Source organism: Punica granatum, chromosome 1 (genome assembly GCF_007655135.1).
Source record: "Punica granatum isolate Tunisia-2019 chromosome 1, ASM765513v2, whole genome shotgun sequence".
Lineage (NCBI taxonomy): Eukaryota > Viridiplantae > Streptophyta > Magnoliopsida > Myrtales > Lythraceae > Punica > Punica granatum.
The window spans coordinates 42,448,470-42,465,055 of NC_045127.1; the positions used below are offsets into that span (position 1 = coordinate 42,448,470).

The 16,586-nt window shown below is 42.4% G+C and overlaps 2 protein-coding genes across 2 annotated transcripts; one reads left to right on the plus strand and one right to left on the minus strand.

The window, feature by feature from the left end:
* Positions 1–670: 670 nt before the first annotated feature.
* LOC116204224 (conserved oligomeric Golgi complex subunit 4) lies at positions 671–4,624 on the plus strand. Its single transcript, XM_031536577.1, has 2 exons — positions 671–2,444; positions 3,769–4,624. The coding sequence occupies exons 1-2, from the start codon at positions 846–848 to the stop codon at positions 4,396–4,398; spliced, it is 2,229 nt and encodes a 742-aa protein (XP_031392437.1). The 5' UTR covers positions 671–845; the 3' UTR covers positions 4,399–4,624.
* A 417-nt stretch (positions 4,625–5,041) lies between these two features.
* LOC116197030 (vacuolar protein sorting-associated protein 8 homolog) lies at positions 5,042–15,843 on the minus strand. Its single transcript, XM_031527399.1, has 19 exons — positions 14,321–15,843; positions 13,425–13,736; positions 12,981–13,199; positions 12,747–12,867; positions 12,507–12,664; positions 11,753–12,386; positions 11,095–11,159; positions 10,918–11,019; positions 10,682–10,824; positions 10,019–10,074; positions 9,118–9,755; positions 8,832–9,022; positions 8,357–8,663; positions 7,402–7,689; positions 7,190–7,299; positions 6,436–6,763; positions 5,739–6,152; positions 5,388–5,631; positions 5,042–5,306 (listed from the first exon to the last, which is right to left on the minus strand). The coding sequence occupies exons 1-19, from the start codon at positions 15,758–15,760 to the stop codon at positions 5,281–5,283; spliced, it is 5,796 nt and encodes a 1,931-aa protein (XP_031383259.1). The 5' UTR covers positions 15,761–15,843; the 3' UTR covers positions 5,042–5,280.
* Positions 15,844–16,586: the final 743 nt, after the last annotated feature.

The window sequence follows — 16,586 nt, forward strand, 5'->3', positions numbered from 1 at the left end:
GCCTCTCTCTCTCCTATTTCTCGTCTCTCTCCTCTCCCTCATCTCTCTTGCTCCCTCTCGTGAGAGAGAGAGATTAGTGTCATGTATCTCACACCCCACCAAATCTCTCTCTAATCAATTATGTGTGCTAATTTTTCTGTACCAATGTGTTATATAACGACATACTTTTTGTACTTAATTGTTACAATAAAAACCTTTTGTACCAATAAATTACATCATTCAAACTTTTTGTACTAATACGTTACACTAAGCAAACCTTTTGTATCAAATTGTTATACCTCTAAAATACTTCCACTAACACGTATGATTTTTCTGTCTCTTGGCTTTCCTATCCAATTTTGTCCACGTCAACTACCTCATCAACAACCATGTGCCACGTCATTTGATACGTCAACAGGAACTAATGGCGTTATTCTGAAATTGACGGATTGTACTAAATTGTTACGTCTTTCAAACTTTTTATACCTCTGGTGAGAAAAAACATTTTGGACCAAACACAAACTTTTTTTCGGATTGTGACAGCACAGCACAGCACAGCACAAGTATCACTTGGAGTTGGAGGACTAAAACGTAGATAAAAAGTTTAATTGGGATAAATTGATAATAATGTAAGAGTACAGGGACCAGTCTCGGCAGACGCAGTTCCCTAGCTCTCCCTCGCCTCTCTTCCTGCTCGATCGATCGGATCTATCCACCGAGAACGAAACTGTGAATTTGCCTCAAAAAGTCTGTCACAGTGGCGACGGAGCTGCCGGACTCCGCCGACGAACCCCTCCATTACCGAGCTGTCCCTGTGTGAGGAAGGAAGAAGAACAACAAGGAAGAAGAAGAAGGAGGAGAAAGAGATGGCATCGCCTTCTCTAGCTTCAAATGGAGCGGAAGAAGCCAATGAAGACGGAACCTCGTCGTCGTCGATCCATTTCGGGGCACCGGAGGCGCTGTCGCACGTGCAGAGCCTGACGGACGTCGGAGCCATGACCCGGCTCCTCCACGAGTGCATCGCCTACCAGAGGGCCCTCGATGTGGAGCTGGACACCCTGCTCTCCCGCCGCTCCGACCTCGACCGCCACCTCCTCAACCTCCAGAAGTCCGCCCACGTCCTCGATATCGTCAAGTCCGACTCCGACCACATGCTCTCCAATGTCCGGTCGACGTCCCAGCTGGCGGATCAGGTGAGCGGCAAGGTCAGGGAGCTGGATCTGGCGCAATCCCGGGTCAACTCCACGCTCCTCCACCTCGACGCCATTGTCGACCGCAACAACTGCATCGAAGCGGTCAAGAAGGCGCTCGAGCACGAGGACTTCGAGGCCGCCGCCAAGTGCGTCCAGACCTTCCTTCAGATCGACGCCAAATACGGTAGAGACGCCCGGGGATGGGAGCAGATGATGGCCTCCAAGCGGCAGCTCGAATCCATTGTTAGGAAGAGGCTTTCCGCCGCCATCGACCAGCGGGACCACCCCACCGTCCTCCGCTTCATCCGCCTCTACTCCCCACTCGCCCTAGAGGACGAGGGCCTCCAGGCCTATGTGGGCTACCTCAAGAAGGTTATCGGCATGAGGTCCCGCCTCGAGTTCGAGCAGCTGCTTGAGCTTGTGCAGGATCCCCATGGCTCGCAGGCCAATTTCGTCGGGTGCCTGACCAACCTCTTCAAGGACATTGTCCTAGCTGTCGAGGAGAATCACGATATCCTCCGCAGCCTCTGTGGGGAAGACGGGATTGTTTACGCCATCTGTGAGCTCCAGGAAGAATGTGATTCTCGGGGATCCCTCGTCCTGAAGAAGTACATGGAGTACCGGAAATTGGGAAAGATCTCATCGGAGATCAATGCCCAGAACAAGAACCTGCTTGCGGTTGGAGCCGGGCAGGGCCCGGACCCAAGGGAGATTGAGCTCTACCTGGAAGAGATACTTTCTCTTATGCAGCTGGGCGAGGATTACACTGAATTCATGCTTTCCAAGATCAAGTGCCTTACTTCGGTTGATCCTGACTTGCTGCCCCGAGCCACCAAGGCCTTTAGGAGCGGAAGCTTCAGTAAAGTGGTGCAAGAGATAACCGGGTATTATGTGATTTTGGAGGGCTTCTTCATGGTGGAGAATGTGAGGAAGGCTATCAGTATAGATGAGCATGTGCCTGACAGCCTCACCACTTCCATGGTCGATGATGTCTTCTATGTCCTTCAGAGCTGCCTCCGCAGGGCCATCTTCACTTCGAATATCAGCTCCGTGATTGCGGTCCTGAGCGGGGCCTGCAGTTTGCTGGGCAATGAGTACCACGAAGCTTTACAGCTGAAAATGAGGGAGCCTAATCTCGGAGCCAAGCTTTTCTTGGGTGGGGTTGGCGTGCAGAAGACCGGAACTGACATTGCCACGGCTTTGAATAATGTGGATGTTAGTGCGGAGTACGTCCTCAAACTCAAGCACGAGATAGAAGAGCAATGTGCTGAGGTAAGTCATGTTTCTACATGTGCAAGGCACTGTCGTCTTTTGTTTCCCCAATGCTCCTTGGTTTCCTCCTCAATCTATGTCTTTCTGTTCTCTGAATCTTCTTACCGTTATGCTCTCGGATACTATATTTAGGTAAAGTTGGTTGAAGCTTTAGCGATTCCTTTACCTGAATATGTTTCCCAAGTCCAGATGCATTGATAGGAGTAATGCACTTCCCATTAGCTTATTGTAGTGGCAAGTCATTGCCTTTATATGGCTGTGAAGGCTAGTCATTTCTTTTGGTATAGATGTACTAGGAGATCGGCAACCAGTACTCTGAGGGTGTGATGAAGTCTATGAAGTTCCTTTGAATGAATCTTAATAGTTGTGTGTTCATGGCGGCTGTGAATATGATTTAAAGCTTCACAAAGTGCTGGCCTTTAATGAAGGCTGCTGAATGCTTTAAACTTGTCATGTACACAGTGGGAATACCCAAATGTGTTTAGCCATGAAGTCGATATCAATCCCCATGAACCAGCAAAGTGATTGATAGACAATTTAAGTTAGGAACAGATTAAGTGAAGGCAATGAAGCCAGATAGTGAGCATGTCTCTTAAATACAGGGGGTATAATTGACTGAGATGTTTGTGAAGATTCAGAGAGAGCACGGGGGCAAAAGGATCCTAACTAGGTACAAATAACCTCGAAGAAACCCAGTTTGAGCTGGGAGTTGGTAAAGCATTTTCAAATGGTGGTAGACTGGTATGACTATAAAGCTGCTTGAGCTGTTCTAGAGACTTTATGATGAACCTAGTAATGTCCATCAGTGAGAATAGTTCATTCAGCAGGGCCTTTAGTTCTGTTTCTCGTTGTGTCTTATTGATTTTTCAAATATTTTGTGGTCTAGAGACTGGAGAGCTGGATTTAACTATATACCGCAAGCTACATTTTCCTTCTGAATGGGCTACCTTTCCAGTCTGAAAGATTCAATAGTTCTGCTTTTGGAGAATAATTTTTCTGGAGTGAAGCTTTAAAATGGTGGGAAGTTTGCAGTATTGATGCAGATATGGGTCTTGATCTGACAACGGAAATAAAGGACAAGGGATTGAGATTGGATATTAGCTGAAACTTTGTGCCGGAAGTTATTCATATGATTTCACCGAACTTGTTTTGCATTCATTTCAGAATGCATTTCTTTCGTGTACAAGGTTTAAGTGCAACCTCACCGTCCAGTCTTTCAAGTAGTTGGTGTCTCCTGTTCCTGCATTTTCATCATCTATCGAAAAGAGCTCCGAACCTCTTTAGAGTCCAAATTGATCGGGCTGATTAATGTGGTCTTCCTCAGGTGTTCCCTGCTCCAGCTGATAGAGAGAGAGTTAAGTCGTGTGTTTCTGAGCTAGGTGAGATGAACAACACTTTCAAACAGGCTCTGAATTCTGGCATGGAGCAGCTGGTGGCGACTATCACACCCCGAATCCGCCCGGTGCTGGATAGTGTGGCAACCATCAGTTACGAGCTTTCAGAGGCAGAGTATGCAGACAACGAGATCAACGACCCGTGGGTCCAGAGGCTGCTGCTTGCAGTGGAAACAAATGTGTCGTGGCTCCAACCCCTCATGACCGCCACCAACTTCGACACATTTGTGCACTTGGTGATTGATTTCATTGTGAAGAGACTCGAAGTGATAATGATGCAGAAGAGGTTCAGTCAGCTCGGAGGTCTGCAGCTTGACAGAGATGCTAGGGCCCTGGTCAGCCACTTCTCGAGCATGACTCAGAGAACTGTGAGGGACAAGTTTGCGCGTCTTACACAAATGGCCACGATCCTCAACTTGGAGAAGGTCTCGGAGATACTCGACTTCTGGGGGGAGAACTCGGGGCCAATGACTTGGAGACTCACTCCTGCCGAGGTCAGGAGAGTCCTAGCCCTAAGGGTCGATTTCAAGCCAGAAGCCATAGCTGCTCTCAAGCTGTAATTCCTACTACCGATCATCTCCAGTTATATTGTCCTATTTCCTTTTGTTTTATATACTTGTATTTAGATAGAGGTTAATATCTCATTCGATTCTTGGAGCAGGCCCCTAGTCCGTCCAATTGTTGGACGATATTAGTTTCGTCCCAATTTCCGTCCATATGGAACAGTTTTGTTTTCATGTAGTGTCTGTACAATTCATATATACAAATTTTTTTTTTGGATTACAATAGGAGGGTTATGGCCTAATACAAGGAAATGGAAAGGAAATCTAAATAAAGGGATACGAATAATCCTACTGATGAGAATCGAACCTAAAACCTGAAGGTGTTAGCCACTGCACTACACTCCCTTTCTCATTCATATATACAATTTTGAAGTGCTTATCCATGATCGGAATTATATCAAATGATAGACTCGAGCAGGAGGAGCTTTGCATCTCCTGTGGTTCAAACTGCTACAAAAGCAAAGTTTTCCTCTACATTTTGTAATATCTGACCGATTTATACATACGAGTAGTGTTCATCTTCTTTGATGTTCCCTCCTAAGTCCTTAATAAGCCTGAGAATCTGAAAAATTACAAGCACGAGCATTGAAGAAGAATCTGGGGTATCACAGGTAAAGGTCGATCGAAATCCAAAGCCTCACATGCCATAATCAAAATTTCTCATTAATTTATTCCCGGGTTTTATGGATTTGATTGATCCCTCTGCTCTTGTTTACAAGGAGCAGCCTATCACAACTATCCGATACCGATACAAAAACTTCTACCCTACCTCTACATACAGAAGAATTCGAACCGATACAAATATCTACAAGATTAGCCTTCAGGCAAATAGCACTGCAAGGTTGAACAGGTCAGAGTCCCACGGTTTTTGTCTTTGCGTCATTGCTGCCTGGTCCTCTCCTTTCCTGCAGCAAGAGTTTTCCATGTTAGAATGGGATGCCAAAGGAGATACTAGGAAGCTTCAAAAACAGATGGTAGAGAACTACCGAATATGCTGGACTTCAATGGGAATCGAATTGATGAACCCTTCACCCTTAGCTCCTTAAACTGCCTATTGCTCCCAGTCGGTCTCTCCATCTTTGATGGATCAATGCTGCTCTCCCCAGCCAAAAGGTCGACCCCTTTCTTAACCTTGTCATGGTAGAGAGCAGGAGGTGCAAGCCTCAGAGGAGGCAAGTTCTCAATCTGGATCGGTCCGTGGTCTTTTAGAAGATTGGCCAAGAGGTCAAACTGCACCATCACAATTTTAAATGGAATTGGTTATTCGAACATGGTGAAGCTAAACGAGACGATCAAAATCATAAGGGCAAACTAAGTGGATTATTGTAGTCATATACCCTTGATATTTGCTGGATCCCGTAAGAAGTGTCCACTATATCGTTATGATTCTCATGTGCACCAACACTAGTGGAGCCTTCGGTCCTTGCACGCCTTGATGACGTCTTCCTAACTAGACCATCCTCTCCGAAGGCAGATTTACTTCTCAACTTCTCACTTTTCTTGGGCAGACAAATCGGGCACCCAGAAGGAGTACCCTTGCTGGAGGCTCCAATCTCAACAGATTCACACTGAGCATGAGTCGCATGCCCACAGTTAAAGACACGAATGGTAGAGCCAAACGACCCCCTTGTTAACGGGCAATTACATATGCAACACACTTGGCTCCTTGGGGCATACCCATGCGATGCTCCTTTCTTAAGTAAGCTCATGGTGTAAAAGGTATCATCCTCTATCAAGGATTTAGCCGTGTCCTACAGCGACAAAAGATAACAAAATGAATACCTTCGATTCGTAATATATAAATGTCTAAACAAGTTCCTAAGAAATGCAAAACGGAATACCTTCAATGCGTAATATATAAATGTCTAAACAAGTTCCTAAGAAATGCAAAACGGAAGTCATCACTCACCAATTTGACTATCACGAGGGCTAAAAAAAGATGATGCATCATGGGACAATATTTTGTAATAGAAAAAATCTAACCGTTCCTGGTGGGAGACTTAAATAAATGCAATTACTGAGACTTAAGCTTACCAGAATTCTTCTTTCGAAGCCATATGTTCCAAGCATCCCTAGTATGGTAAGTTTAAAATCACCAAACTCCTGATTACCATTATCCAAGAGAAGCTTAGACATAATAGTTGGAAGCCGTACATATCCTATCATTCCTTCAACGATCTCTTTGATGAACCGAGAGAACAACTTCCTGAAAATACGAGCACCTCTATGAGACTTCGAAATCCTCCACCTGATCAAGGGTCCCTCATCATCTATAGAGCCCAAGGGTTCAGCAAGTGTTCCAACATGATCCTCTTCTGCGATTTTTTCACCATTTGACAAACCCATCAATGGTTCGCAAAACCTGTATTCCAGGGAGAATTCTCAGCAAACGATATCCAATTTCCATAGACAACAGCGCCATTCAAGATTGACTCTTATATGGACTAATGCACAGAAAAAAGGAATGGGAGGGAGGAGAAGAGAGAGGGAGGGAAAGTGAGGGAATGATAGGATTGTCAAATAGCAAGGTGATTCGTTACTCGATAAGGTGAGGTCTTCTTTTCAAGAAGGAAAGGAAAAGGAAATCACCAACATGAATAATTTGAATAGTATTTAACAGGTTAGCTTCTCATTTGCCAAAGAACTTCACGGATAAAACAGGTCATGAGGTGAAATGCTTGGATGACTTTCTATGACTGGAGATCTGGAAATCAGAATTTGTAATGCTCCCAACCAGCAGTAGCACCCTCAAAATAATAAGGAGATGGAGTATCAGAATTCCACTTACGAATCAAGCAGTCTAAACCAGAGTATTTCTGACTCCTCGGGATTCAACCTAGGGGTGTTCCGCTGGCACAACCCAACACATGCATTCAATATCTGAAGAATGTCTTCCACCTGTACAAAACATAATAAATACAACACCAATTATACTTATTTTGCGGACCAAGATACAAGGTGCTGACAAATCCAGATTAAAAAAAAAAATTATTTACAAACCTCCTTCGTTTTCAAAATAGTACCCAAAAGTTTTGAGCGACCAGAATTACTTGATTTCATCCCAGACATGGCTTCACTCACAACAATATCAAGCTTTGCGAATTTGTCATTGAGGCTGGAAAGAGTAAGTAAGAGAGCACTTCCCACATCACCAACCCTTTCTAACAAGAATGCAGCAGCATCTGTAATACCATATTCCTGGCAAAGACGCAGACAATGCTCCACCCTATAGCTATCAAAAGTCTCCAAAAACTTCAGGACTGAGTTGCGCTCGTATTGACATAATAGCTGCAAAATCAGCGAGGAAATGATTTAAGATCTCATCAGCCACAGAACAGAGATAAAGAGGATCTGGAAAATTCAGTAATCAGCACAGATTATGGATCTATTAAGTAAAACTCTTTCTGTGACATTCACCATATCCAATTATGGCTAGAATCCTATCCAATCAACAATCCCATAATAAACATTTGACAGAATTCAAGTATTTTCACTCAGCAATCTATGTTTTCATTGATACGACATGAGATCATCAGTGCAAAATATTCTTTAAAAAAACGCTAACCCACCAAGAGAAGTTGTAACAGAAAACTAATCGTTAAAGCAGGCCATGGAAGTTCCTTACACCAAAAACAACCTTCAAAAAATATACAGCAGTGTATACTTTCCTTTTAATTAATATCAATATAATTCTTGTGTAGCACTCATAGACCGACCACAGAATGACCAGCATCAAAATATATAAAACTTAAGGACAATATTAGATGTTATAGATATGGCATGGAATAGAAAATGAAAGATATGATATCTAGTTTAGAATCCAGATACACAAATAAGCAGTCAGAAACATCCATCAAGTAAAGAACTTCAATGGCTTTTTTTGGATAAGTTGATTTCAAATGGTTAAAGACTGAGAAATTATATATTTAATAGATGTAAAAGAGCAGGTGCTTACCTCCAGGTAACGCTCAACCATATCATCAGTTACATCAATAGGATTGTTGCGTAAGAATCTAGGGAAGTCAAAGACTTTCTTCAAATAATCCTTTAGTCTTTTCATGTGAACATTTCCACTTCCCCCATTAGGAAAATTCGCCATGTCACTTTTTGTCAAATGTGTGAAGTCAAGGGATCCAGAGAGGTGAACTTCAACAACTGTCTTCAAATAAAGAAAAAGGCTACTTGGGTAGTGTTCAAGCTCAGAGAGAATCCGTTCACTCTGAGAGTTGAAGTGATCAATGACCAAGAAGAATGCGGCTTCCCTATGAAAATCACAAAAGAAATAAAATAAATGAAATTTTATAGTAAATTAAATATAGATTGATGCACTTAAAAGTAATACCTGCTTCCCTATGAAAATCACAAAAGAAATTAAATAAATGAAATTTTATAGTGAATTAAATATAGATTGATGCACTTAAAAGTAATACCTGCTCAGGTCAACAAGAGCTGGAATTCGAGAAATAACTGCTGACCGAAAAGCAGTACCATCAGCCTCATTGAGCAGTGATATAGCACTGTCGATGAAGGCAAAGGCATGAACAGGTTCATCCACATCCTTCATGTAACTATCTAAGGCAGCAAGATGATGGTTTTGCATGGTGTGTATGAAGCCGCAAACCTAAGATGGCAGAAAATCTATGAATAAATCCGGATAATATTAGATTGCAGAATAGACAACTACACAGGTCAATGATAAGCAGGGTCTGGAAGTACCAGAAAAAACTGCGCATTCTCACACATGTTTAAAACATAAGCTGCATCCCAATCACTCTCAGGCAGCGTTTCAAGAAGTGAAAGGACCTGCTTCTCCCTCTTTTTCAACAATTCCTCTTTGTTCTCGGGGACTTCAGCAGAGACAAGGTTATCGGATGTCAAGTGCTCCAAAATCCGTGTCAGTACATCTCTAGAGACCTTAGCCCACTTACGAGAAATAAAATAAGCAATAAACTCAAACAGGTATCCCATGTCATCTAGTGAAGGCCATGCATCCGCTACTTTGTCATCATCATTACGATATTCATGCATCTGGCTGATGTCCTTATTAAGAATACAAACCAGAGCATCTACCACTTCCTGTATCAGTTTCAAACCTCCAGCCACGAACTCACTTTCTGTCCCCACAAGTTGATTGGCTGAATCAGATAGAGAGATATCAGGTGCTTGAGTTTCATCCTTCGCAAAAGCACATTTCAAAACTTCTAAAGTCGCTTCAGTATCTAATTCTAAGAGATGATACAGATTAAGGTAAGGTCTATCGCTGGATGAAGTAGAAGCTTCAGATTCTTCCAAAAGAAACTGTACAAGTTCTGCTCTAAGAGAGGGCAGGCGTGTTCCAGGAAGATTTCCATGTCCTGCAAACAAAATAACAGAAGTTGAATACTGATAGTATAATACGCTAAAACAACAAGAAGAGACAAGCTGCTTCAACCATGTAAAGGAATATAGGATAAGGAATAAAACAACTGAAGCTTCATCATTAATACAAATAAGAAATGATTTTCACAAATACCTATAAACGTACATTCAGCGACCAACTCTCAACAATTTAAATTGTTTAAATAACTATTAAATATCCCACTATTAAATTTAAGGTAAAGAGCAGCTAATTTCTAACCTGGTGGAAAGGCAAAACCCGTGAAGCAATATTTCAGGTAAACAAGCATCTTGTACCTGGTAAAGCCATAAAATTTAAGGTGAACAATTAGAACGATAGAAACCAGAATGAAGAGCACAACTTTAGAGTCAGAAGGGATATCTACACAAGTTACGGAAGTGTACTCCTAATGACCTATGGTCTAATGTGCTCTCTCATGGTCTGCATTTAACTGGAAAGAACTATACCCACCTGCAGGCCATCTTTTTTACTGTATGAGGCTTCTATTGCGCATACATACAATTCTACAGAACTATATCAGAACTCATTCATAAATCTTGAGGTTAAAATTATGTCTTAGGACCGCTATCTATCATCTTTCAAGTGCCTAGCATCCATTACAGCTACAAACCATTCCCAGGGTAAGCTTAATTTATTTGGAGACTGTTAACTAGTGTTTAGTACTTTTTATGGTTTAACAAGTGATAAATGTAGGGATGGTAGGGCAATAAATGCGGATTGCATCTTATTCTTCCTGGACTCAACTTTTCTCTACTTAAAACCTCCGTATATGTACTTGATAGTTTCTAACTATTCACATGGAACACATATTATCCAATAAATAATGTATGAAGAGCTAAGATACACCAAAAAGTTCCCCGTACAAGGTAGAAAGCAACATACCCAAGGGGAACAGCACTTTCCCTTTGACTATTCCGTAAGACCACCAACAATTCCTCTAAAGGAGACCTGAAATCATCCAGGCCTCTATTGAAAAGATACACCAATGCACAGTACAGTCCATGCTCACGGCATAACTTTACCACCTACAGGATGAAAGACAAGATAAAGTACCATTCCACAGAAATCTGTCAAAATATCTTCAAAAACAGTAAAGAATGTAAACCAGCAGCAGATACCTGGTTGAAATCCAACGATGATATGTCCATGTGAAGGACACATTGTTCAACTCGTTGTAACCAACCTTTGCCACTGTAATGTTCTACCAGTGCTTGCATTATCTATATATAGTTTAAAAGTAATCAATAGAGTGATCAATTGACTTGAGATTGAAGTTATGAAATAAAAATGTATACCTCAGGAGGTAGACAACTAAGCATGTCCTTCAATATATAAGGCTCCAAAAGCTCCAAGAATGTATCTAGGAATTCAACAAAACATGTTAGTATATCAAATGCAATATATGGAGCTTCATGTACCAAAGTCAATATCCTATCTTTGCTTCCTTGATTTTTTTCTGGTGGCATCATCAATAGAAGGAGAAATATTCATGAGTACCAACACGTGTGATCCATCAATACACTTAGTAAAGCCGCACCAAATAATAGGTCCAAAACCAAAAGCATCATCTGATCATCCTCTTTTCCTATTTTAAAGAACTTCCCTGTGTTTCTCGTTTTCTTTCTTGCCATGTGATGAGTTGACAAATGATGCCTAACTAAGCTAAAATGATGTTACTTCTCAATGGGCAAAAGCTAACCAGAAAGTCGGGGATTAAAAGTGTTTCAAAAAATTAATCAAAACATGCATCCTCATTGAATACAGAAAATTAGAAGTATTAACTAGCTGTATGCCATCCCATCCAAGTGTACGAATATCTAGTCTTCTTTAAAATAAAGGGATTCTCCATTTCTCCTAAAACTACCATACTGCTCGTCCTTCAAAACAAAAATTACTTTTAGAATATCAATGTGTTTCACTTAGCTTAAATGAAAAAGATAGATAAATAAATACCTCTATGATTAACAGAAACAAATTTGGAGAATATTTCTTCGAAAAGGATGTCCGTTCTCTTGATATGAACACAAAACTCAACAGCAACACCACCAACCCGTGTGAATTGCTCTTTTATGTCATTTTGCACTGAACTGCTTCTACTACTGTGGTCATTCACCTGCTGTACTTTCTCAATCTGATTGCAAAATGCCACTGAAATATAAGAAAAAACCTCCTCTACATATGACAAAAGCAACTCCACCAGGTAAGGCATGATAGCACTTTGTACAGCATCCAATGTCCTAGGAAGATCAATGACACCATGAGCTTGGCCATCATAGAGTGTCATTCCCATGTTCAAGGCACACATCCAATCCCCTGCTTTTCGCAAAACTTGAATTCTTTCCTTCCATGGAAGGAGGCGAGAAATAAGAAGATGCATGGGTCCAAGGATGTACACAGAAGCCCCTCTAACAGCTACAGAGTTGTGATAAGCTTTCTCGGGGTTCCCGAATATATTAATGAAGTGTGTATGATATGATATGAGATCATCTCCTCTAAGATTATCAACAGCAAAACTCGTTTGGTGAATAACAGTTCCATCCTTTGCAAAAAGCCAGAGTTGTCCTGTCAATGAGAGAACCACAAGCATCTGGAGAAGTACAAAACTTTCACTCAGTGATATTATTATGCTGATACCGCAAATCCAAGCAACAGACAAAAAGTGACGAGGACAAAATACATTCACACAAGCAGATATGTATGTTCATACCTGATCATCCAACCAGGCGACTCCTATGGCTGCACTATCAAGGGACCAGTTGCCATAGACTTTCAATTCAGAGTTGACTAGCTTCGCAACTTGAACTTTCCGGTCCCAAGCAATAGCAAGTAATGAAACTCTATCAGCTGCTCCTTCCGGATTTGTTTCTGCAAAAGCTCATATTCTGTAATCTGTTCTAGCTAATATATATTGTTTTATATATCCAAATAAATTGACACCAGTTTATACCACTGGCAGGGGCACATGCTTGTGTAGTGCATTTCCAGGCAGTATAAGGCATGGATCCCTCCCGAACCCCATCTGGCTTAGGAAGTGTTGCATAAACTTTTAGAGCAGGGCTGAGTCTAACCTGCAACAAAGATATGTTACTTGAATACATCATGTAGAATACACTAAATAAGAATTAACTAACCAATGACAACAAGTACATGGAATTTGCGCAATCATCTTATGACTTCATACCACCAGCGCAGTTTGGTGGGTGACAAATACGACCACACCTTCCTCAACAAAAGAAGTGCCTTCATTGAAGAGTTTCCAACCAGTATCCGCCCCGCCAATAGTACTACTTGAACCACTGTTGTTTCCATGAGAAGATAGCAAAGCACCTCCAAAAAATTCATCAAAAATAAGTGGTGAAGCTGAAAGCACTGTCCCAGTCTTCAAACCATCAAGTAGACACTGTTCCCAATGGAGAAGCAGAAGAGAGAAAAAAAGAGCTCATTAATAACATCACCATGGCAGTTAGGTTTGAAGCAGCAAATTGGGAATCTATTATTAGTTTTGGTCTAAGGACAGAGTAGAAGAATTTTGTGAATAATATTGGATGTACAGCAACTTCGAAAGTAATCGGCCTCATCCTTGAATATAAATCAGATCAACTAACAGTAAGGAGTGTTTTCTTACCTGTGTCTTAATGGAGAATCTATTAAGCAAAGGGACCACCGAGAATGAATGTAACAGAACAAGGCCATTACTATCCCCGGTAACTGCTTTAAATTGACGAGTAACTTGGGAGTCCTGCCCCAGAAAGAATGCATGTACCACAGGTACTGTATGCTCTCCAGTAATAACTTTTGCAGCTGATCCTCTTTGCACATCCCAAAGTGTTACATGGCCATCACCATATCCAGCTAAAAGCAGATCACCTTGATGATTGAAAGACAGTGAAGTTACCGCAGCATAAGAGCGGTCTCCTTGCAAACCAAGCATCGTCATCTACAAAATTGTTAGAATGCTCAAGTTGGGTAATAAGAAAAATTAAAGAAATGAAGCATGACAGTATGAAATTAGAAGCAGACTCTAAGCACATTTCCAATTGCCACATTGCACAATATAAGATCTCGCACTACAGTCAAGCATCACCACATTTCTATTGAATATATTCAGGGTACTAAGATTAAACCCTTCTTCAGGCATATTCGATTAAACTTCTTCCAGTTGGAGAAGGTGATAAGAAATCAGCGTCAACTGCATCAACTTAAACTTTCAGGCCAGGCGTACCATTCATAGTAGCTACATGAGTATTCATATAAAAGAGCAGTTAATAAAGGTTTCTCACGTACACTCCTTTAGTGTAAGCAAGCAGAATACAGGTTTCTGATATGGCTCTCCTAAAGGCACATTCATCCATCGTATAGAAAAGGCTACCTTCTTGGGAGTTTTCTTGTCTTTATCGGGTCTTTCTGTTCTAGCCTTTTGCCTTGAGAAAAGGGCACACTCCTTTAGCGTACCGCATACGAAACATAAGTGGCAACTGAGCAAAAAATTGCTTAAAAGATGAGGAAGAAGAAACTAACTACCTTGGCCTCCATATTGTCGGGCTGATGGGGAGAGTATTTTGAGGGCAGCAGGATAATGATTCCTCTCGACATGCCGACAGCAATGTAGTTACCATGGACAGCCAAGACCTCGGGAGAGCCATGATCTCGCCTAAATGCTTGAGAGGAAAGGGTTCGTGTGATGACATTTTCGGCATTAATGTCAAAATAGCCCAATGTCGTGGAGCCCCTCCGCACCCCCTCCAGCCTCATTGGCTGAGCAGCTGCGCCCTCTTCCCAGTGCAAAGCCGTGGACGCCTGCCTTCTCTCAGCCTGTTCAGCCAATTCAAGCGGCTTCACCTTCTCAGGTTTCTTCTCACTCGTCCTCTTGATATCTGACTGCCCGATTCTCCCAATCCTCTCTTCCACCAGTTCATCAATTTCAGGGTCCTTGTCTCCAGAGTCACCAACCACTTCCTCCTCCTCGTCGTTCTCTTCCTCCTCCTCCTCCTCCTCCTCCCCCTCCGAACCCATTTCTTCCGAGTGCGAGACAGTAGCAGCTGGAGTAAGAGCTAAAGTGTCATATTTGCCGGAATCCTCGGCATGGGTCGAAGAGGTACTGATCCTGGCAGCAGCAGCCAAATCTTCAGGGGCAAGTGGTGGTGAACTCATATCCTTCTCCTTCTCCTTCTCCTCGGGTTCACGAGATTCAGCTTCTGTATCCACACTGGGAGGCAATTCTCTGGTGCTGAAACCATCTCCCGAAGCAGAATGAAAATCGCTGAAGCTGTCATTTTCTCCGCCCTCATGTTCATCCTGCAATAGCAATCTGTCATCGCGAACACCGAGTCTTTCATCCAGAATCCTCGCAGAATCTAAAGAAATCTCATTCGAAGAAGAAGAAGAAGCAGACGAGGAAGAGGAGCGGAGATGATCGGAGGCATCAGAAGAAAGACGCCCAAGTAGAGCCCTCCTCGACTTGATGGCGGCAGCATGAGGGGTCGGGACAGTGCGAGAAGCCGCCGCAGCGGCTGCAAGAGCAGCCCCAGGCTTGGCACTCGATCTCACTCCCCCGAAAAGCGGTGGCAGCTGACGAGAGGCCGGAGCTTGTCCGGAAGCAGCAGGAAGGGACCTCCGAACGTGATCGGGAGGCCTGAAACGAGGGAAGGTATCCACACCGCGGGACGGCCTCCGATGGAAACTCGAAGAAACGGACTTTCCGGCATCTGATGGAGGAAGCTTGAGCGATTCAGTTGACCTGACGGAGACGGCATCATCTTCCTGCGGAGTTGAGAAGGACGGGACAGGGGATGATGGACGAGAACCAGCAGGAGAAGAAGACGAGGAATCGGAGAGGGAGTCATTGAGGATTTCGTCGACGGTCCGGCAAGGGAAAGACGTCGAATTGCCATCATCGTCGTCGGCATCGTCGGCGTCAACATCGGGGCGAGAGTTGAGGAAGGAATCGAGGTCGAGCTCCATAGCCTACTGGGGAGGGTGAGCTTCATAGTCATCTCCCTTTCTGTTCTCTCTCTTTCTTCTCTACTTGCTCGGGGTCGGATCTCCTGCCGGTTCCCCAACAGCACTTAATTTATACATTTCTTCCCTCCACTTTGGTACTTCTTTCAATTTCATCCTTTCTCATATTTATCATACAAATTTTGCTGTAAACCTCTAGTAATAATTTATAGAGAAAAAGACAAAAACTCACATTGTGGTTTTAGATCAGAACAAATCGCACTATATTCTTTTATTTGGGATAATTAGCCTCGTTATGATTTGCTCCGTTAGACATGAGAGGTTACTGCATTAATTGTTTTCATTTTCAGTCCTCAATCTTTAACCTTTTAATCATTCTGGTCATAAATATTTTTCTTTTATCATTCATATTCTCAACTTTTTATTTTATTTCACTTTAATTCTATAAAGAAAAATCGAAGGGAAAAGGGGTTAGGGCAGCCAATCAGCGACCCCGACTCCTCCACCGAGGGCGCCGACGGATATGAATGATAAAAAAAAAAGATTTATGACCAAAATGATTAAAATGCTAAAGATTGAGGACTGAAAATGAAAAACAAAAATAACGTCGTAACCCCCTATGTCTAACGGAGCAAACCACATGGGCTAATTGTTTCAAACAAAAGAACATGGTGCAATTTGTCCCAATTCCAAACTACAATGGGGATTTTGTCTTTTTTCCTAATTTATATCTATAATTCTATATGCATACATACGATATATTAAAACCAGGACGATTATCAGAATGTGCCATGTAAGACGAGGACAATCGAGATCTTTTAGATTACCA